The sequence below is a fragment of the Mytilus californianus genome, unplaced genomic scaffold (genome assembly GCF_021869535.1).
Source record: "Mytilus californianus isolate M0D057914Y unplaced genomic scaffold, xbMytCali1.0.p SCAF_4, whole genome shotgun sequence".
NCBI classification, from domain to species: Eukaryota; Metazoa; Mollusca; class Bivalvia; order Mytilida; family Mytilidae; genus Mytilus; species Mytilus californianus.
Genome location: NW_026262690.1, coordinates 35,108,426 through 35,133,637, shown reverse-complemented (window position 1 = coordinate 35,133,637; position 25,212 = coordinate 35,108,426). Strand labels below are relative to the sequence as shown.

The window sequence follows — 25,212 nt, the reverse complement described above, 5'->3', positions numbered from 1 at the left end:
AGTTTAATCAGGTGGAAACATAAAAAGCATAAATGTAATTAGCAGGATTAGAATAAGCAACAATGCTTTTTCTAAATTCTCCTTCCTTTAATACTATATTTTCCAATATCCAAATGTCTAGTAGTTTTACTTGAACTTTACATTAACAATACACCTCAGTCTATGCTGATCAATAGATATTTAATATTTGCAATGAGACCATCAGGTATCATGAGCAACACTCTGTAACATGCTGTAAAACCTAGTTTAGCTTACCTCCTTCATTTAGAAAAGTATATAACAAAGCAGGACGAAGATGCTCATAGGCAATTAATTACATTGGTTGAAGTGGTTTTATTTGTATTGTTTTTTTTAACAACAGAATTAATATAGAAACAAATGTGGATTGTGTCCACATGTGGACACAGATGCTGCCCCCGCTTGCATATCATATAGTTATAAAGGGACATAACTGAAGAACGGTAAAAGTGACGCTACCCAAATTTGAACTTGATCTGAGTTTTGTGGTAATAAGCATAGTTTGTAAGTCTCATAACATTTGGTTGAGGCTAACTTAAGTAGAGAACAGAAACTAAAATTTCAGCAATTTTTCTATTTGTAAACACGCATAACTCTAGAACGGTTGTGTATAAGTTTTATAACATTTGGTTGAGAGAAACCAAAGTTAGAGAACGGAAACGAAAAATTCAGCAATTTTTATGTTTATAAAGGGACATAACTCAAGAATGGTAAAAGTGACGCCACCAAATTTTATACTTAATCTGTATTATGTAGTAATAAGCATTGTGTATAAGTTTCATAACATTTGGTTGAGGCAAACTGAAGTTAGAGAACGGAAACAAAAAAATTATACATTATCTTAGTTTTGAGGTAATGAATATTGTGCATAGGTTTCATAATGTTTGGTTGTGGCAAACTTAAGTTACAGAATGGAAACTAAAAATTTTGCAATCTTTCGATTTATAAAGGGGCATAAGGGAGCTACCATTTGATTTTTATGGGGGGGGGGGGGGGGCTAGGATGAAAAATTTTGTCCTGCCTATTTATTTTCCCCTCTATTCGGTCCTGCCTTTTTATTTTTCACTCTATTCGGTCCTGCCTTTTTTTTTTAGTTTATCCTGACTTTTTTTTTTACATAAATTGTCATCCTGCCTTTTTTTGTTTGCAAATAATCTCATCCTGCCTTTTTTTTTACTCAAAAATTCTGTCCTGCCTATTTTTTTCAAATTTCATCCTAGCCCCCCCATAAAAATCAAATGGTAGCCCCCTAACTCAATAATGTTTAAAGTGACACTACCCAAATTCAACTTGATCTGTGTTTTATCAGTGGAAGGCAAAATTAAACATTGCATTGTATAAAGCATTGATTGTAGTTGATTCAACTATAATCATGGACAAAGGAAGATAACTCCAATTTTAAAAATTACTTGAATAATGACATTGATATTTTTAGAAATTACATTTAGTTAAGACAAACTCAAGTTAGAGAACGGAAACGAAAAATTCATCATTTTTTTTCATTTTAAAGGGGCATAACCCTAGAATGGTAATCAAAGTGCTTGTAAGCACTGAATGGTAAAGATTGCTTTAATTTATCAGTAGGAAGTAAAATTGAATATTGCATTGTATAAAGCATTGGTTGTAGTTGATTCAACTACCATTATGCGTAAAAAAAGATAACTCCAATTTTCAAAGAAAACTTTAAAATATTTTTAGAAATGAAGGGTAAAAATTGCTTTAATTTATCAGTGGAAGGCAAAATTAAACATTGCATTGTAAAAAGCATTGATTGTAGTTGATTGAACTATAATCATGGACAAAGAAAGATAACTCCAATTTTAAAAATTACTTGATATTTAGAAAAAAAAAGAAGAAAAATTTAACAATTTTTCCATTTGTAAAGGGCATAACTCTAGAACAGTAAAAGTGACGGCACCAAAATTCAAACTTGATCTGTATATTGTGGTAATAAGCATTGCATTGTGTATAAGTTTCATAACATTTGGTTGAGGCAAACTTAAGTTAGAGAACGGAAACAAAACATTTAGCAATTTTTCCATTTGTAAAGGAGCATAACTCTAGAACGGTAAAAGTGACGCCACCAAAATTCAAACTTGATCTGTATTTAGTGGTAATAAGCATTGTATATTAGTTTCATGACATTTGGTTGAGGCAAACTAAAGTTAGAGAACTGAAACCAACTTTTGGACGGACGGACGGACGTACAGAAGGACAAGGGTAAAACTTAATGCCTCCTCCGCTACGGTGGGGGCATAAAAATCTGTTTGGCCTCTGCATGTCATCAGAAATAAATGGGGAATGTGTCCATGGGACACATATGATGCCCCTGCTTGCATATCATATAAAGTTATAAAGGGACATAACTGAAGAAAGGTAAAAGTAACGCTACCCAAATTTGTACTTGATCTGAGTTTTGTGGTAATAAGCATTGTGTATAAGTTTCATAAAATTTGGTTGCGGCAAACTTAAGTTAGAGAACGGAAACGAAAAATTCAGCAATTTTTCCATTTGTAAAGAGGCATAACTCTAGAACAGTAAAAGTGACACCACCAAAATTCAAACTTGATCTGTATTTAGTAGTAATAAGCATTGTGTATAAGTTTCATAACATTTGGTTGAGGCAATCTTAAGTTAGAGAATGGAAACGAAAAATTCAGTAATTTTTCCATTTGTATAGGGGCATAACTCTAGAACGGTTAAATTGACACAACCAAAATTCACACTAGATCTGTATTTTGTGGTAATAAGAATTGTGTATAAGATTCACATTTGGTTGAGGCAAACTTAAGTTAGAGAACAGAAACTCAAAATTTTGCAATTTTTCTATTTATAAAGGGGCATAACTCTAGACAGTTAAAGTGACGCCACCAAAATTCAAACTTGATCTGTATTTTGTGGTAATAAGCATTGTGTATAAGTCTCATAACATTTGGTTGAGGCAAACTTAAGTTACAGAACGGAAACTAAAAATTTGGCATTTTTTCCATTTATAAAGGGGCATAACTATAGACATTTAAAGTGATGCCACCAAAATTCAAACTTGATATGTATTTTGTGGTAATAAGTATTGTGTATAAGTTTCATGACATTTGGTTGAGGCAATCTTAAGTTAGAGAATGGAAACGAAAAATTCAGCAATTCTTCCATTAGTAAAGGGGCATAACTCTAGAACTGTTAAAGTGACGCCACCAAAATTCAAACATGATCTGTGTTTTGTGGAAATAAGCATTGTGTATCAGTTTCATAACATTTGGTTGAGGCTAACTTAAGATAGAGAACGGAAACGAAAAATGCAACAATTTTTCCATTTGTAAAAGGGCATAACTCTAGAACAGTTAAAGTGACACCACCAAAATTCAAACTTGATCTGTGTTTTGTGGTAATAAGCATTGTGTATAAGTTTCATAATATTTGGTTGAGGCAAACTAAAGTTAGAGAACGGAAACCAACTTTGGGACGTACATACATACAGACGGACAAGGGTAAAACTTAATGCCCCCTCCGCTACGGTGGGGGCATAAAAATCTGTTTGGCCTCTGCACGTCATCAGAAATAAATGGGGAATGTGTCCATGGGACACATATGATGCCCCTGCTTATATAAAGTTATAAAGGGACATAACTGAAGAACGGTAAAAGTGACGCTACCCAAATTTGTACTTGATCTGAGTTTTGTGGTAATAAGCATTGTGTATAAGTTTCATAACATTTGGTTGAGGCAAACTTAAGTTAGAGAACGGAAACGAAAAAATTCAGCAATTTTTCCATTTGTAAAGAGGCATAACTCTAGAACAGTAAAAGTGACACCACCAAAATTCAAACTTGTTCTGTATTTTGTAGTAATAAGCATTGTGTATAAGTTTCATAATATTTGGTTGAGGCAATCTTAAGTTAGAGAATGGAAACGAAAAATTCAGTAATTTTTCCATTTGTAAAGGGGCATAACTCTAGAACGGTTAAAGTGACACAACCAAAATTCACACTAGATCTGTATTTTGTGGTAATAAGAATTGTGTATAAGTTTCATAACATTTGGTTGAGACTAACTTAAGATAGAGAACGGAAACGAAAAATGCAACAATTTTTGCATTTGTAAAGGGGCATAACTCTAGAACGGTTAAAGTGACACCACCAAAATTCAAACTTGATCTGTGTTTTGTGGTAATATGCATTGTGTATAAGTTTCATAACATTTGGTTGAGGCAAACTAAAGTTAGAGAACGGAAACCAACTTTGGGACGTACATACTTACAGACGGACAAGGGTAAAACTTAATGCACCCTCCGCTACGACGGGGGCATAAAAAAGATTGATGTAAAATTGCATTTTTTTCAGAATTTTCTGCTGAATTTTCTAGATTTTGAGAAAAAAAAATTTTCTATTATATATTAGGGAGCTACCATTTGATTTTTATGGGGGCTAGGATGAAAAATTTTGTCCTGCCTTTTTTTTTAGTTGTAATCTCTGTCCTGCCTTTTTATTTTTCACTCTATTCGGTCCTGTCTTTTTTTTATTAGTTTATCCTGACATTTTTTACATAAATTGTCATCCTGCCTTTTTTTTTCCAAGTTGCTCATCCTGGCTTTTATTTTTTACTCAAAACTCCTGTCCTGCCTTTTTTTTCAAATTTCATCTTTGCCCCCCATAAAAATCAAATGGTAGCTCCCTTACAAACAGGAAATCTGTTCCTTGATTTCAATGACTTATTAAGTAATTATCTTTTTGTCCCCTTGCACATTATCATGTATTGGCTAGAATGTAGACATTGACCCACTTTAAGATGCCATCTTTGTCGGACTTAAAACTAATGACAACAAATAGTACAATAAAATGCTCCACAGGGCGCAGCTTGATACGACCGCAGAGGTCGAACCCTGAACAGTTGGGCCAAGTATGGACACAACATTCAAGCTTGATACAGCTTTGCATTTGGATTGTGATTAAATATTTGACACAGCATAGGTTTCTGACACAGAATGAATGTGGTCTAAGAACTTAAAAATTTTAAATTGGACATTCACCTATTATGGTCCAATATCCAAAATCTAAATACATGGTTAGATTCAGCATATCAAAGAACCCCAAGAATTCAATTTTTGATGAAATCAAACAAAGTTTAATTTTGGACCCTTTTGACCTCAATGTGGACAAAGTTGATAACGGGGCCCAAAAATCAAAAATCTAAATACATGGTTAGATTCAGCATATCAAAGAACCCCATATATTCAATTTTTGTTGAAATCAAACAAAGTTTAATTTTGGACCCTGATTTGGACCAACTTGAAAACTGGGCCCATGATCAAAAATCTAAATACATGTTTAGATTCAGCATATCAAAGAACCCTAAGAATTCAATTTTTGTTAAAATCAAACTAAGTTTAATTTTGGACCCTTTGGACCTTAATGTAGACCAATTTGAAAACGGAACCAAAAATTAAGAATCTAAATACACGGTTAGATTCGGCATATCAAAGAACCCCAATAATTCAATTTTTGATGAAATCAAACAAAGTTTAATTTTGAACCCTTTGGACCTCAATGTGGACCAATTTAAAAACGGGGCCTTAAATCCAAAAACTAAATACACGGTTAGATTCAGCATATTAAAGAACCCCAAGAATTCAAGAATAAAACCCCATTGAAATTGGTCAAGAAATAAGCAATTTATACGAAGTATCTTCTTTTGCACAATACTGTGCAATTAAATATTTCTTGCTATTGCGCAATACTGTACAATTGACAATTTCTTGCTATTGCACAATATTGTGCTATTGGATATTTCTTGCTATTGCGCAATACTGTGCAATTGAAGATTTCTTGCTATTGCGCAATACTGTGCAATTGAAAATTTCTTGCTATTGCACAATACTTATCATATAAATAATTTACACATCCTGTTTGGTGTGTATCTCCTACCATATCATTATTATTTGCTTTTAAATATAAATCAGAAATAACCAACTTAAAATGGAAAATTTTAAAAGAAAAAAAAAGGAAAATAAAAAAAATCCCCCCCCCCCCCAAATTTTTTGAACCCCCTTATGATTCATCACCCCAAAACTCAATTCCAGCCTTTCCTTTGTGGTATGGTACCTTGCAGTACAATTTCAGAGAGATCCATACACTTGAACACAAGTTATTGTCTGGAAACTAGAAAAATGTGTTTTTTGGCCCCAAATTCCTAAACGTTTAGGGCAATTACCCCCAAACTCAAACCCAGCTTTCCCTTTGTGATATGGAACCTTGTAGTACAATTTCAGAAAGATCCATACACTTACACACAAGTTATTGTCCTGAAACTAGAAAAATGCTTGTTTTTTGCCCCTTTTTGGCCCCTAATTCCTAAAATATTGAGGCAATTACCCCCATCATCAATCCCAGCCTTCCCTTTGTGGTATGGTACCTTGCAGTACAATTTCAGAGAGATCCATACACTTGAACACAAGTTATTGTCTGGAAACTAGAAAAATGCTTATTTTTGGCACCTAATTCCTTAACATTTCGGCAATTACCCACAAACTCAATTCCAGCTTTCCCTTTGTGATATGCAACCTTGTAGTACAATTTCAGAAAAATCTATACACTTACACACAAGTTATTGTCATGAAATTAGAAAAATGCTTGTTTTTTGCCCCTTTTTTGGCCCTTAATTCCTAAAATTTTGAGGCAATTACCCCAAAAATCAATCCCAGCATTCCTTTTGTGATATGGAACCTTGTGGTACAATGTCAGAGAGATCCATACACTAACACACAAGTTATGTCTGGAAGTTACAAAAATGCATATTTTTGGCCCCTTTTTGGCACCTAATTCCTTTACTGTTGGTACCATAACTCCCAACCTTCCTTTTGTGGTATTGAACCTTGTGGTAAAATTTCATAGAGATCCTTTCACTTAAACTAAAGTTAGAGTGCGAAAACCAATGTGTCTTCGGACGACGACGACGCCAACGTCATACCAATATACGACCACAAAATTTTTTTTGCGGTCCTATAAAAACAACAAACAAAAAAGTACATTAAAAGTAAATGGTTTTAATGTGAAAATAAGACATATGCATTCAGGCATGTAGAATGTTTGGTATTACAACTCGCCAAGTAACATGAACAAAAAAGAAAAGTTTATACAATTTGAACAAGGATGAATTTTGTTTTATATCTATAACATTAATTTTCACAATTCTGACAACTTTCCAGACAAATACTTTATCTATCCTCACTCTGCCACTAGATGGAGTAAGGATTATTTTGGCATTGACAGTGTCATTCTAACTATGATTTACTACACTTCTTCTCCAGAAGGAGTAAGGACTGTGTTATTACTGACATTTGCATTCTAACAATGATTTACAGAAGCAGTATTTCAACTCAGGAAACAGGCAATATTTTGTGCACATTTAATAAATATAGGTTATGTACATAACAAAAATGTGAGGGTTTATTCCATGAAATTAAGAGATAGATAAATACTAGTTTTATAGATGATTCATGTAAACTTCTTTTATTACGATAGATGTAAATTACATGTATCTGTGCAAATAAACAGCATGATCCATGAAAGAAAATTAGTTAATTCTTGTTATAATTTGTGTATGTGAATGTAATCTGAAGTTTTAAAAACCTAAGAAACTTGATATTAAAAAAATAAAATAAAAATGAATAAATGAAACGTTTCTGTACAGTGCGTATTATTTTCTATCACTATTTATTTATTCATTTATTCATCTATACATATATTCTCAGGAAATGCCCATTCAAGTAAAACATAACAACTTTTTCCTACAAATATTTTTTGTCCTTTTTTCGGGGTTGTCAGGCATTTCATCTTTCTCCAAAGAAGCAGTCTGCTACTATTCTCTTCTCCCGCCACCTCTTTTTTATTCCTTGCAACTTAGAGCCATCTTTTTTTTGGTGCCTGCCCCTCTTTCATGGAAATATTAGTGTTATTAAAATAATAACTTATAACCATGTTAATTATCTCTACATAACAGTACTACAGCATGCAAGGTTAAATGTAAACCATAAACAAATAAAATTATTGTTATCATAATAATATGTATCTCTCAAAATATTGCACATTCATTGTTACTTAAAAAAATAATCATATAGAATCCATTTAAATTATTCTAATTGGAAATTTATATAACTGTACAAAGTCAGTAACATTGATTTATTTCAGAACCTTAAGGCATGTTTAATCAGTAGTGTCATTTTCACAAATCAATCTGCAAATGATCAAATGAAAGGGTTATAAGTTTTGAGTTTCAAAAATGTTAAATAAATATTGACAATTTTTTTATGAGAACAATTTTGTGAAAATAAACCCATTTTTAATTGAAAAGCAAATATGAAATATTTCATTGTGGAAATATTACTGAAATGTCATGTACAATTTAATAAGCCAAACGTATTAACAAAGTAGCAATACACTCATTGAACCAAACATGGATATTCCAGGAAAATCTGGAGGAAGCCAGAAATAATTTCAAATATCAGACTCTTAATAATATATTCATTTCAAGCTTCTATTAGTTTTCCTAGCACAGGCTTTAAAACAGCAATTATATATTCAAAGAATATGGTGTCCTATAATGTTGAAACATATATTTATATATTATTGATGGTTTTTCAAACAAGAGGGTGTTTCTCAGATGAGATATGGCAGAGACACATCCTAGAGTTTGAAAGGCCATTGATAATCTGTTTATCGCTATTTTGCCTATGACATTGATGTTTACATTGACCAAGGCATGTGCATCCTTAGTTTCTAGCGATAATTTTCTATCTCAATCGCGTAGCATGATATGAAAAATTATCACAAAAAAAGATCAAAGGAAAAATACCAAAAAAAGCGATAAATACTATTTATAATACTGAACAAACCAGACTATACCAAATTACACCATTTGTCATACACATCCAAGGTGAGCACTGTAGGAATATTTTTTACTTTATATTTGAGATCTGCATGAATAGTGATTAATGGATGAGAGCTGTATGATTATTTCTTTAGTGGTTAATTGGCGAGGAAAATTATAGTGGTTTATGAGTGAGGAACATTTTAGTGGTTAATGGGCAAGAGCTGAATGAACATTCTTTACAGCACTCTGAGTAACTGTGGTAATCTTGACACCTGAACATAACCACTAAGTAAGACATACCATATGTAAGATTGAAAAGCTATTTACAATGACTCACAAAAATATCAATTACCGTAACATTGATACAGTTAACCAGGTTGTTTGAGGAAGCTAAACTAGAAAACTTCACCTGACTTCTTTAACATGAAAGTGAAGTCAAGGCCACAATATATAAAGGTATTAACAATTGTAAATCCAATAGCAAGAAAAGTTACACCAATGTTTCACCTTTTGCAACTTTCATATACCGGTAAAACGGAAAGAAATTTTTTTTTTTTTATTTGCACTATAGACATCTATGGTTGTTATGTTATAAATTATATCTCGTCATGTATTGCCACTGAACGTTAAGCAAACAACAATCAATCAATCAATCATACATGTTAGTATATTTTTGGGGTGATAATCCTTATAGCTTACATATTGATAAAATTCACATGAACAATAATTTGATGACTCTGATTAACAGTGGTAATGCTGATAAAAATGAACTGCAATCCTACAGATTGATGTCTATTATATGATTGCCATCCAATTAGATTGTTTAGATTCCATATCTTTATGGGAGGTATGACAATATAGAAAATTGGGTATTTGACAATATGATTTCAAACATTAACACATTGTACGTAACGATTGTGGTTATATTTATCTAACGAAGTTATGGTTTTATGTAACAGCATATGGTATTATACAACTTTTAGCCAATTTTTTTTTTACAAAATAATTTAAGCACTGTTAGCACAGAAATATATTATGTGGTTTTGTCTCTTAAAGTGAGAAATTAATACCATCATCACATCTGAAATATATTTGCATGAAAATCTAAAAACAAAATACAAGTGAATAAGTGGAATGTTTAATACCACTTTTCCTGCACCAATGAAGCTGAGAAAATCCTTAAGCTACCGACCATTATATGTGGAAACATTTGATCCGTAAAACCGAACAATATTCTGCCACACATTTTATTGTACATTTACAGGTGTAAGTATCATTTACAAAGACATGGTGTCTTGTCTGTAATTAGAAAATTTCTTTTATTTACAAGGAATTACTATCATGTTACAGATACAGGTATTATTTACAATGAAATTTATGAAGTATGGCACCACAAGGATATAATGTCATGATTGTACATATAAAAGAAAAAAGAGAATTTAAAAATGTCTGATGTTGTAACAATTCTAAAGTCAGTTTGTTTCAGAAAAAGAGGTGCAAATCATTAGAGTCATTTGAAACAAGCTTCTGGTGATTATAACATTAAGAAAAATATTGAACCAATGCATGCATATATATCAAACTAAGTCCTGTGTGTATCTTATTCTACATTTACTTTCAATACATAGCGTATAATCAACAACAAATAATTTATTTTGCTGAACATTTTCACTATTTACTATTCTCTCTATCCACCATGGTTTCTGCAAAAGTGGGTAAAAACAAGCATTCTGAGAGTATTGCATGGCAATACATAGTCCCCTACCAGTTAAAAATTCATTGTACTGGAACAAAATACTAACTTTATCTTTAACTTGTCATGGTAAGCATGACGAAAAAAAATGTGTGGAAAACTGATTATTTAAGTGACCATAACTCTGCACAAAATCATCAGACCAGAACAAAATTTGAACTTGATCTGTAACTTGTCAAGATGAAACTATAAACCAATTATCAAATCAATATCTTCAAAGCATGACGAAAAAAAGTGAGGAAAACTGATTATTTGAGTGAATTTTCTAAGTCCAAGGACCATAACTCTGCACAAAATCATCAGACTGGAACAAAATTCAAACTTGATCTGTAACTTGTCATGATAAAACAATACATCAAATATCAAATCAATATCTTCAAGCATGAAGAAAAAAAGTGTGGAAAACTGATTTGCAGGACTGACGGATGGACAGACAGACAGACAGAATGCAAACCTAAAGTCCCCTTCGACTTCGTCGGTAGGGGACTAATCATCTTGCAAGGGCAATGACTCTTATTTGGTGAACATTTTGCTTAAACAATTTTTTTCTATCTTAAAGATTCTGCAAAAAATGCATTAATTGGTAAAAAATGTCTTCTAAGGGCAATAACTCCATTAGACGATTTTGCCCCTGTTGACTTATTTGTAGATCTTATAATGCTGAAAATTTTTACTATTGAAGAATTCTTTCTATCTACCGGTACTATAGTTTCTAGCAAAAAATTTCCAAAAAGGGTAAACTTCATCATTCAAAGGTAACAACTATAAGGGGTCAATTGAAATATTTTTTGTCAAGTTTGGCTTATATATAGATCTTTTTGTTACGGTCATTTTTGCCCTTTTAATATTTCTCTCTATCTGCTAGTTTTTCAAGATAATTACCAAAAACTTTGAAATTTGCAAATAAAGAACTCCAAATGGATTGTCTGCTTTTTCCTGAAAATTTTATGGGTGATAGACCTTGACCTGCTGATCATTTTAACCCATATCAGTTTTGCTCTACCTGCTTTAGTTTTAATGATGGAAGCTAAAAACTGCATTTCAGCCCTATGTCCTATTTTTAGCAACAACAGCCAAATCCCAAATACAATTTCTAAACTTCAATTTCCTAAGTAAATTTGGTTACATTTGGCCAAGTAATTTCAAAGGAAAAGATTTACAACAAAGGACAGATAGATGGATGTCAAGTAATGACAAAAGTTCACATGGTCATTTATGCAAAGTGAGCTTAAAACAAATGAGATACAAAAACATGCCTAACCCCCAAAAAATTAAATTCAAACAAATGAAATTTTTTTTAAATATAAATGGTCTTTTGGAACCTAAAAAAAACTCAGTAAAAAAATTTTACAACATAAAAATTCCAAATTCAATATATCAGTGGTTTTAAGGAACCTAAAAACTCAGTAAAAATAACATTTTTTTACAGCATAAAAATTCCAAATTCACTGAAGCATGAATAAGAGAAGTATGAAGCCTAAAATTCTGCTTAAAAATAAAATTAACAGATGCTGTAATGAGACCAGCCAATACCAATAGAATTGGAAAAAAATCTAAATAAATAATTAGCCTGATTGGCTAGGCACAAAACATTATCCAAATTTGATAAAAAGTAAAATTTCTATGAACCAAAAGTATGATGTTTTTGTAAGAAATAACTAAACAAACAGAAAACAAAATTACAGGTCTAAAATCAATAGCTAATCATAGATAAAATAATCACATTATAACACAAAACTACCATGACAATAACAGATCCACTGTTGGACTAGACTAGTGAATCATCGACAGGATACATACAAGCTTACTTAAAGCAATATTAAGTATATGTGATGAGGGCAGCAAATTAAAATGTGTGGCAGGAGAATGAGAGAGTATGGTGGTTTATACTGAAATTTTCATAAATAAAAAAAAAGTACAGTTGTTGTCTTGAAAATCTATTGACATCAAATTCTTATTCAATGTCCTTATAATACTGATTAAAACAAAGTCTGATATATTTAAATGGACATCCAGACCCCATGGTTAAACTTCCCTTTACATCAGGTAATGACTACAAACTATATTTCAACTAATCATTCATTGTGTAGTTCTTGAACAGTATATAAATTGTAAAATAATTAACAATATATGATGAAAGTATCCGGTAGCAGTAAGAAAGTCGCAAAATTTTAAATGAGTACTAAGGTCTGTTACACTTTGAGCAAGAACAAACATTCACATAATTAGGATGAAAAATGGTGGATTTTATATGCAATACTGTGGATTCATTATTATTTTTGGGACCCAATTTTTCGTGGATTTCATGTGTAAATGTAACCCTTGAATATATAAATTTCAGCGATGTATAAATTTTGTAAAGGCTTGTATACAGACTACCATGTAATCAAATATCCACCAAACTCCAGATTTCCCTCAATTTATGAAAATTAGTACCCATGAAAATAAATGAATCCACAGTACAAGATCATTCAATAATATAGTTTACACAATAATGAATTCAGCAACTAAAAAGTGGAATCATTACACAGTCAAGGGAGATAACTGGTACACAAAAGATAAACATTCAATGTTCAGGTTTTTTATTTTTTTTATGATTATTAGTCTTATTAATGGAATCTAATCACAAAAATAAATTTTGGAAACAATACATAGCACAAAATTATCCATCAAATAAGTTATAAGTTACAAACATTTTGAATTTCTGTTATACCAGGAGAAAAATATTTGTATTCTGTCAAGTTGTTTTTTTGTTTGCATGGCATGTTGAATTTTGCAAGAGATGCAAGTCATTAAACATTTCTAAATGTGCTAAAATGATTTTCCTTTAAAATATGAGGTGACAATTGGGGAGCTGTAAAATAAACTAATTTTACTATGTTATTGCCATTAATACTAGTTTATAAAAATTTCAAAGTTTCAAGAAAATTTCACATAACAAAATTATGAAAAGTTTTTATTTTAAACCTCAATTTTTAGCATGGCAACTAATGGTTTATTCTTTAATTCTTTAATTCTTTTTTATCTCCTTGTACAATATATCTGAAAATCACTTAATGACAATATTATCTGAAACTGTATGGACTGCCCTGAAACATATTAAAACCTCTGGCACTTAACATCAAATATTTCCAAAGTTTTACTCTTCCCCATTTGTTACTGGACTTTACAAAATTTCCCAACTAATAAGAATCTTCCCTTATTCGAAATTTTAAATGTCGAAACTCAATTAAAGTTGAAAATTGAATTTAATAACTATACTGGTTGGAACTATAAAATCCTGTGAGCAATAAAATAGAGTCAATGTGATCATCACAGGCAAAAGTAAAATTGCAGCAATAAAACTGATTGACAGATATGTATGCAAAAAAAGGAATAAATTATACAATCAGAAATTATTTTCGTGTCCTGCCAGTACATATAGATTGGAATTTGCATTAAGATCGTCTGTTGGTCTGCTCTGTAATACAATAACCCTGCAAAAGATATGGAATGTTAAAAGATACCTGCTTCGGAAATCTCAACCAAAGCTAACAGTAAATATATGGTAAAATAAATTTACAAAATAAGTTCTGCAAATAATTATACTTATACATCGTATAACAAGATATAAGGAATAGATTATAACGTGTTTTCCCAATTGCATGCTCACTACGGACCCACCCAGCAACTGTAAAATTACAAAATATATTCAATTTGTATAGAACTGAAAATAGTTCTCTTTTTTTTTTATCATTTTAATCTTTTAAGCTTTTTTTGTGTTGTTATAAATTTACATGATTTTTTCATAAAAATGTAGGCTAAATACTGGTAAATGCCCTCATTTTGCACCCATGTAACTCATATATATTTACATTTACTTTCATCTTTTGTCCTAATTAATACAATTAGACATTAAATAAATTGCTTCGCTGAGCGCAGCTGGATACAACCGCAGAGGTCCAATCCTGAACAGTTGGGGCAAAAATGGACACAATATTCGCACTTGATACAGGTCTGAATTTGGATTGTAATTAAATATTTGACACATAATAGGTTTCTGACACAGAATAACTGTAGTCAAAGAACTTAGAATTGGTTATATGATTTGAATTTATAAATTTATAATAAATTGTTTTGCAATTGTGCAATACACCATGCTGTTGCCAAATGCCCCCCCCCCCCCCCCCCCCCAAAAAAAATGATTTTCAGAGCAAAAAATATTACACATTTTTGGCATGTCATGACATGATTTCTCATTTCCAGAGGTTGGCAATTATGACAAGTTATGAATTCTATGAAGTTAAAAGATACGTTTCAAGCTGATAATAAATTGTTTGTTAGGGGCCAGGTGAAGCCCGCCTCTGGGTGCGTGATTTTCTCACTGTGTTGAATACCTATTGATGGCCTTGGGCTATTTCTGCTCTTTGGTCGGGTTGTTGTCTCTTTGACACATTCTCAATTTTATTTAGTTGGGACAACAGATCTATTTCTATATTAATGGTAACCTGTATTACTTTTTATCAGAACAATGCAGAATATGCATGATGTTATCATTATTCTAACACATGATACAAATTCTTCAGCAGAACTACTAGACGACCAAATGTAGAACATATAGGTCCATAATATTATCCCAGAAGCAGAGGTTAGTCCAGATGTATTGAAGAAATGGGCCACTTTTTTCAGGGACAAAATTTGTTAAGATTTTTTATGATTTTATTTTCTTTCAGTCATGGTGGTAGCCATGTTTAATGGCAGTTGGGACCACTCTGATCTGGGAATGGACAAAAAATAAAAGTGTTACTGTCTTGTGCATTGTACTGAACTCTTCGTTGCTGGCATCAACCATATTCTTAGAAGACATCATATTGTTTCATTTACCAAAATGTTTGCCCTTTCCATTTTTTTCCCAGAAATTTCTTTCTGAATTTTTTTTCAAAATTTCTAATTTTTTTTATAATACATGTAATGACAGTCATGTTTGTTTGCAGAATGGACCATGTACTATGAATTCTTAAAGGTGTCTACAAATGTACCATACATCAGAAGTTTGGCAGTAATTGGTCCTCTAAATTTTTACGTTAAGAGAGGCAGTCATTTTTGGTGGTGGTTGAGATTATCAACCATACATCTTTAATAAAATCATTTACTTAAAGTTTGGTAGCAACTGACCTTTTATTTCATTTTTTAGTTTCAGAATTTTCGTACAAAAGTTCTGTAAAATGTTCTATTATTAGTCAACATGACAGCCATGTATGATGGTGGGGTAACCAACTGTAATTCTTTAAGACATGAATATTTGTATCATTTTAAATCTGTGTGCAAGTAATTAAATTTCCAATTTCTCCTTTTACCAAAGAGAAGTTTTGCATGTTTGATGCAAATGACGGATTTTAACATTTCATGTGAAATGTCCTAAAGGAAGAGAAATCTAATGCATAATAAAAGGAATATTTTAATGTTATTGATTAAGTGCAATATACCTTTTACTCAAACAAAAAGACAATTCTTGAAATAAACACTGTTTGAAGTTGAGAAAACAAAAATACTTCTTGTTGCTATCTTGGGATATGATTTTTTTTATACAACTTTTCATCATGATCAACTAATAAATCAACATTTTTCAAACTGAATGCATTAATTTCCAATAGATTTCCCAGAATAACTTGTAATGTTGAATATTTCATTATGTGGGCATTTTTATGTTTAATCTTTTTCAGTATATTCTGAAAGATGACTCTTGGTTGTCATGGTTATAAATAAACAATAATATTAGATATCAAAGATAAAAATATTAAATAAATGTGAAATCAATGATAAAAGAGACTTGTATTTCTTTCTTCAAAAGTTGAAAAAGAAATTCTCTTTGTCTGTTACAATATAACAATGAGACTTTCAGTCTGATTTTGAAGGAATTTTTCATTAATTGGATTTATGCAAATATAACTTATCCTTGCATTCCAGTTTTGGCTATCTATTTACAAAACTTTAGCTTAGTTATCTTTTTTGTTATATTTCAAGCACACTATGACACATATAACACTTATACATGTAATATCTGACACTGGACATTCATCTATAAACAGTAGTGTTAGACAATGGTTTGAAATTAAGATAAATCAGCAAATCTCACAGAAAATCATATTTGAACTATCTGCACTAATACTATTTTAATTTGAAAATGAACCTATAGTTGTTTACATCTTTGTCCTTTAGTTTTTTTGTAGCTAGTTGTCATATTGGCAATCATACCACATCTCCTCATTTGTATATAGGTGGATAGTTGTCATATTGGCAATCATACCATATCTCTTCATTTGTATATATGTGGCTAGTTGTCATATTGGCAATCATACCACATCTCCTCATTTGTATACTGGTGGCTAGTTGTCATATTGGCAATCATACCACATCTCCTCATTTGTATACTGGTGGCTAGTTGTCATATTGGCAATCATACCACATCTCCTCATTTGTATATATGTGGCTAGTTGTCAAATTGGCAATCATACCACATCTCCTCATTTGTACACTGGTGGCTAGTTGTCATATTGGCAATCATACCACATCTCCTCATTTGTATATATGTGGATAGTTGTCATATTGGCAATCATACCACATCTCCTCATTTGTATACTGGTGGCTAGTTGTCATATTGGCAATCGTACCACATCTCCTCATTTGTATATAGGTGGATAGTTGTCATATTGGCAATCGTACCACATCTCCTCATTTGTATATATGTGGCTAGTTGTCATATTGGCAATCGTACCACATCTCCTCATTTGTATATACGTGGCTAGTTGTCATATTGGCAATCGTACCACATCTCCTCATTTGTATATAGGTGGATAGTTGTCATATTGGCAATCATACCACATCTCCTCATTTGTATACTGGTGGCTAGTTGTCATATTGGCAATCATACCACATCTCCTCATTTGTATATAGGTGGATAGTTGTCATATTGGCAATCATACCACATCTCCTCATTTGTATATAGGTGGATAGTTGTCATATTGGCAATCATACCACATCTCCTCATTTGTATATAGGTGGATAGTTGTCATATTGGCAATCATACCACATCTCCTCATTTGTATATACGTGGCTAGTTGTCATATTGGCAATCATACCACATCTCCTCATTTGTATATAGGTGGATAGTTGTCATATTGGCAATCGTACCACATCTCCTCATTTGTATACTGGTGGATAGTTGTCATATTGGCAATCTTACCACATCTCCTCATTTGTATATAGGTGGATAGTTGTCATATTGGCAATCGTACCACATCTCCTCATTTGTATATAGGTGGCTAGTTGTCATATTGGCAATCATACCACATCTCCTCATTTGTATACTGGTGGCTAGTTGTCATATTGGCAATCATACCACATCTCCTCATTTGTAAACTGGTGGCTAGTTGTCATATTGGCAATCATACCACATCTCCTCATTTGTATACTGGTGGCTAGTTGTCATATTGGCAATCATACCACATCTCCTCATTTGTATATTGGTAACTAGTTGTCATATTGGCAATCATACCACATCTCCTCATTTGTATACTGGTAACTAGTTGTCATATTGGCAATCATACCACATCTCCTCATTTGTAAACTGGTGGCTAGTTGTCATATTGGCAATCATACCACATCTCCTCATTTGTATAATGGTGGCTAGTTGTCATATTGGCAATCATACCACATCTCCTCATTTGTTTATAGGTTATACTACACATACCTGTCTGAACCAAGCAATCTAAATGTTCTACTTTTATCACAGATCTCTTGAGTTACCTGTAAAATAAACCAGATAGTCTGAACTAATTGTTGATATCAAATCTTTATGCATATAGTACTCAGGTCAACTCAATTATATTTTCATAAATATAACTCATGGACTATTTTGACTTTAAAAATTACATTGATTATGTAATCAACATACTAATTTCTAGATATATTAAAAAGACATATAGTTATACTTCAGTGATGTGAACAGTACTTACTGAAACAACAGGATAAAACAGAAAAAGTTTGATATTTCCACCCCCCCCCCCCCCCCCCCCCCCCCCCTCCAACACACTTAACTTTTAATCTATAACTTACTGAATGATCTGGTCAACATTTGAATCTTTGAGAAACTATAATTATAATGACATTTCTTCAATGGAAAATATTAAAAGATGAAACACAATGAGATTTCCAAGATATAGGATTACACTTATTATTGTGAAACTTACCTCATTGGCCTTAAAACTTCTTCCTTGCATCCCATGCTTGTGAAAGGCTAAAACACTGTCTTGTAAACAAACTACAAAACAAAAAAAACTATAGTTATAGAGATATGATTTAACATACTGTAAAATATGTGGAGGGAGTCGGCTAGGCTATAATAACACTCAATGAGTTGAGGAACAGGTATTATTCCACCGTATGTAAATATTTATAGTGAAATCAACATTTGATTGGTTTAGACGATTCCACGTGACATTGAGCAAAACTTCATATTCCCCTATGAAATGATATAGTATAGTCATTATTGTGTTCAAAAGTATTTCAGATGTAAAACAAAATAGAGAAAAAATTGAACTCGTCATAGAATAAATTATTAACTTTTCAATGGTATTGCTTATCAATGTTTATGTCATGTTTAGTTATATAAGCGGATATAAAAATTGTATAGAAATTAATATTTTTATGTTCATGGAGTTATAAAAGTATAGGCAGTGGTATAAAACATTCATTTCCCTTGGCTTAGGGAGATATGAAGATTTGTTCACCCTCAAAATGTCATATTTCCCTCAGGCGATGCGTTCAGGAAATAATATTTTCTTGGGTGAACAAATCATCATATCTCCCTCAGGCAAGGGAAATAAATGTACATTACTGTATAGGCTAGCAACATAATATTTCCCTAAGAACATAACTAAAATTTAGCTTTCAATATTCTATGATATAACAATTTTGTGTATTTTTCCTTTGATTTTTTTTTGTGATAATTTTTCATTTCCCCCTACTCGCTCGAGATAAAAAGCTATTGCTAGAAACTAAGGGCACACATGCTGTTGTCAATGTAAACATCAACGACGTCATAGGCAAAATAGTGATAAACAGATTATCACTTGTCTTTCAAACTCCGGGAAGTTTCTCCTCAATTTTCCTTTGATCTTTCGGTATGATAATTTTCAAATCACGCTTTTTGAGCCATATGGGGTTTCCTCAGTGAATATTATCCCCTTCAACTTCGTACTTTATTTGGCCTTTTTAACTTTTTTTGAATCGAGCGTCACTGATGAGTCTTTTGTAGACGAAACATGCGTCTGGCGCAAATACAAAATTTCAATCCTGGTATCTATGATGAGTTTATTTGCAATATATAAATCTACTCAGGACATTGTTTACCAATATTCATGCAATAATATATATGATAATATAAATAATCATATTAAGAGTTTGGGAACATGTATAATAACACTCTGAGTTGAGAAACAGGTATTACGAGAAGTTCCACATGTTGTTGTGTTAAGCATACTCCCACTTTTATTTCAATGTGTTAGGGATCTGACAGATCTGAAAAGCACTTACGTGTTACTGCCAAGCATAAGACTTAAATATAAAGTCATCTGTTCAATACCTTTTGAGAAATGTGTGACAAAAATTTTTAAGTTTATTCAACATATTGTAACATTCAAAACAGAAATGAGTGACGGGAATAATATTTGAACCAACAGATGGATTGATGAACAGACAGATAGACGAACTATTAGGGAACAGGTATAATGATAATCTTTGATAAAGGATCAGGTATAACTAGACATCATTGAGATGGGAGCCATCTCTGTGGGACCCGCTGTAAATAACGTGTGGTAAAACATTTGTACGGATAAGCTGACCTTGACCTTTGACCTAGGGAGTTGTACATACATTATGACACACCCTCTGGTGGTTAATATACATGCCAAGTATAAACTTTGAAATCATAAAGGTTCTCAAGATATAGAGCGGACACGATCTTAACCATAGGACATGGGGTTGTCAACTGAAACCAAAGTTTTTGACCTTGAACTTTGACCTAGGAAGTTGTACAAACATTATGACACACCCTCTGGTGTTGGTTAATATACATGTCAAGTATAAAGTATGAAATTATAACGGTTCTCTAGATATAGAGCGGACACAATTTGTTATGGACGGACGGACAGACTGATCACTATAGGGCAACCCGCCAGTGGCTGGGCCCTAATAATTCTCTATAAGTTTGGGAACAGGTTTTTGATACATTCTGAATTTATAAATATTTTTTAAAAATTTAGAATCTAAGGTTCTAAATTTGCAAAATTGATTCTAAACTTTGCAGGTAACTTTTTGTCTTAATAGATCATACCTTATTATATATTTAAAATATTTTTTTGGAAATGGGCATCCAAAGTGAAAGTTATTCAACAGAAGTTTTCTGAACTTACACATGCCATTTTTAATTTGTACACAATTAGCATTAAAATGTAATATTTTCTATTTCATTACATTAAATATGAATGCTACAAAAAAGACATATTACTTTTTAGCACTCTTATGAACCATTTTCAGAAATAATTTAGAATGAGAAAAAATATCTTAATATATTTCTTTGTAACTGGATTTCATATGGACCATAATTTCATTAACTAAGCATTACAAAAAATCAATTGAATTATCGTGCTATAAAGCAGTGATGCTGAACATAGAATCTGGTGACCCCTGAGGTTTATTAAATTATACAAGAATGATTAAATTGATTTTCATGCAGGTGAATCTTCTTAATGACAATGACTCAACAGTTTCCCTTTTAATGTGAGATTCAAGGCTCAATACTTGCATGAATATATCTTTTTTTGGAGGTGGTTACTGTTGCTTTGTTTTTATTTGTTTATTATTTTCCTAAGAGACCATACATAGTAAATGAAAAGTCATGCAAAAAATTAAACTAATTTCTCATTATGATATGTAACATTAAAGAATTTCAACAGAAACTGATCCTAATTTCAATTATATTACTCTTATGACAGTTGGGTGTGAACAAAATTTTTAAAAGGCTTCAATAAAACATTTCTAAATCATTTGTTTCAGTGGACTTAATACAAGTTTAGGTAATCAGAGATCAAAAGAATAAATACCAAGTCATGCACATTACTTGACAGAGCTATTTACTAAATGGCACATTTCAGTGCAACAAATGACAAAAGCAATGTTTTAATTGAGATATTTCTGCAGTCTGTGTAATTAACTTGATGGCAACCATTTAACATTGTTTGAGAACTTTCCACAAGTAGTAGGTGACTCTGGCCCACATTACTCATCATTGATTATTTTAAGTTGTACATTTATGTTCACCTTTCAGTTTGTATTAAGGTAGGTAGAACATAGGTAGCACAACATGCATACGCACTTGCCTCTGATTTACAGAAATGGATGAGTCTATATTTGGCTATGGGAAAACCCCAAATCAATCTGATTGAAAACTAATAAATAATACATAAAGAGGATAATAAAAAAAAATAGATCAACCACCAACACCTTACACCAACTCAAAAAAACAGACAAACAATTATTGATAAACAATAACAAACATGGGCCAGATAGCCTGACTAAGTACAAACACAAAATGTGGTGGCTTTAAACCAGTTTTATGTAAGATCAAAACTCCACTATCTAGACCATGTGTAGTAAAATTGAAGCATACTATAAACAAGTCCCCTCACAGCACACAAGCCAGATATCTAGAAACCAAAATTGTTACAAACTCTTTCTCCACAGCCAAATATACATAACAAGAGTGCACACACTGAAATGTTCAACCTGCTTTACTTATCATGATTGAATTTTATGTTGAAACTGTGCAATATGAAGGTTTTACTATAAGTTTTTAATAAAGTAAACATTATCAATGATCAATGTAAATGAGGTCAAGGTCAGATGAACGATACCAGACAGACAGACAGACATGTACACCTTACAATTATACCATACACCAAATATAGTTAATCTATTGCTTATGGTATTCGAGAAACAGACTTATTACGAAAATTGAACATTGACCAATGAACCATGAACCATGAAAATGGTGTCAAGGTCAGGTGAACCATACCATGCAATCATTCCATACACCAAATATAGTTGACCTATTGCTTACAGTATCTGGAAAAAAAAACATAACCATGAAAACTTTACATTGACTAATGAGCCATGAAAATGAGGTCAAGGTCAGATGAACTCTGCCGATGAACTCTGCCAGACAGATTTGTACACCTTACAATCATTCCATACACCAAATATAGTTGACCTATTGCTTAAAGTATTCGATAAACAGACAAAACCATGAAAATTTAACATTGATCAATGAACCATGGAAATGAGGTCAAGGTCAGATGAATCCTGCCAGACAGACATATACATGCTACCATTATTCTATACACCAAATATATTTGACCTATTGCTTACTGACAAGTAGACCAAATCAGAAAAAAATTAACATTAACCAATGAACCATAAAAAATGAGGTCAAGGTCAGATGAAACCTGAAAAGAAGTGACAGGTACACATTACAATCATCCCATACACCAAATATAGTTGACCTATTGCTTTTAGTATCTGAGATATGGACTTTAACCTTAACCTTGATCACTGATCCATGAATGAGGTTGATGTCAGGTGAACCCTGCCTGACAGACATGTAGACCTTGCAAGGAAGCCATATACAAAATATAGTTATCCAATTACTCATAATAAGTCACATGACAAAAAAAACCATACCGGTACTTATTTCAAGCAGTCGCTGAACCATGAAAATGAGTTTAAGGACAGTGGCCATATGACTGATGGTAACATAAGGCATATCTGCAAACAAATAGTTTATGCTGTGGCTGCTACCGCCAGATTGTTATCCCCATGTCTTGCATGGCGAGACAAAAACCCTTTTGCACTTTCAACAAAATTTTCAGGGGTTAAGGAAAGAGTTGAGCTCTGGAATTAATTGTTAACCCCAATATATCTTTATGTGCCTGTCCCAAGCAAAGAGTTGGCAATTAAATGTTCCTTGCTTGTTGCAGTCTGCTATAATTGATATGACAATATGCACATATTATCTTTTCAATTGATTCACTTAGGGGGTGTTAAACTACCTTGAGTACCCATGAGGGTCTCGCATTGTCGGTAATTCATTCAGGCATTACAGGAAAAAGTGGCTACAACTTCCAAAGAAACCACTTAAACAGAAGAAACTCTATCTGTAAATTCTTGTGATATGATTATATTATCCAAAATATTTATTCACAAGATTGAAGCATTGCAGAAAAGTGTGGTATCTTCTCAGAAAGACTTTTGATAGAGTTGAAACTATAATCCAGTTTGGGGTATCCTGTAATAGATTAAACAAGAATGTGTCCATAGTACACTGATGCCCCACTCACACTATCATTTTCTATGTTCAGTGGACCGTGAATTTGGGGTTAAAACTCTAATTTGGCATTAAAATTAGAAAGATCATATCATAGGGAGCATGTGTACTAAGTTTCAAGTTGATAGGACTTCAACTTCATCAAAAACTACCTTGACCAAAAACTTTAACCTGAAGCGGGACAGACTTTTAGTTGCTGTTAAAACAGAAAGTAGAACATTAAAGAAACTGAGAATGTGTCACAAAGGTTGGCATAACAAGATGAAGATTAATATTGTCAATATAAAAGTTATGACTAATGTAGTTGAAGAAAATACAACAGAAATGTATTACAGACAAGTATAAAGGAGTAAATCCCCCTCCTTTTGAGTCAGGTATAAATTCATCCCCCTACATATTTGTGGTAGAGTGATAATTGTAAGAACCCTTTTATCTTATCATTTGTTGTTAGAGTCTTAATAAGAATCCTGCTGAAGGTTAGGGTTCTCTCCAAGTACTCTGGCTTCCTCCACCAACAAAACCTGGCTACCATGATATAGCCAAGAGTACTAAAAGGTAACATTTAATCAATGTCAATAAGAAGGGATGCAAATTCTTTATATAAAGCTACAGCTTCTGTCAAATGTTTTAATACAATTTATGCAATGTCATGTCATTTATGACCTCATATACTAAGGAAAATAATTCATTTCTCACAATTAAATCTACTCAAATTGCATTGGCTTTCTATTTCCATTGATATTCCGATACACATAAAGTGTAATGTTCAGAAATTCAATATGAGAAGGTATTAAAAAGTTTTAGATTTTATGTTTTATGTGAAAATTTAATCTTTTAATTTAGCAAAACTGACAAAATATCAATTAAATATCCATAATGATGATATCATAAAAATAACATTTTTGTAAATGTTCTATATAATATATTACTTTTCAATATTGAATTTCATTATAAAAATATATCTGCTCGCAATCCATGGAATAGTTTCATTCTAAACACATTTCTGTGGGACTACAAACTTAAACAAAAGATAAACTGTTATCACAGAGATATGTCTCGCCTTTTTGTAATTTTGATAATGCAAATGTTGAAATTAAAATTGCAATACTTTAACATGTAAGTAAAGCAAATATTCAAAGTCGATGAACAATGACTGAAG

The 25,212-nt window shown here is 32.0% G+C and overlaps 1 protein-coding gene across 4 annotated transcripts in view; it reads right to left on the bottom strand.

Annotated features, from left to right (window-relative positions):
* Positions 1 to 7,034: 7,034 nt before the first annotated feature.
* Positions 7,035 to 25,212, bottom strand: part of LOC127698221 (mitogen-activated protein kinase kinase kinase kinase 5-like) — a 90,554-nt gene continuing 72,376 nt past the window's right edge. For all 4 annotated transcript variants that reach the window (XM_052201574.1, XM_052201577.1, XM_052201575.1 and 1 more), the window contains 3 exons: positions 18,862 to 18,932; positions 18,363 to 18,418; positions 7,035 to 14,109 (listed from right to left, as the gene is read on the bottom strand). In XM_052201574.1, the coding sequence (XP_052057534.1) occupies positions 14,022 to 14,109; positions 18,363 to 18,418; positions 18,862 to 18,932 (215 nt within the window). In that variant the 3' untranslated portion in view covers positions 7,035 to 14,021. The remainder of the gene's footprint in view (positions 14,110 to 18,362; positions 18,419 to 18,861; positions 18,933 to 25,212) is intronic.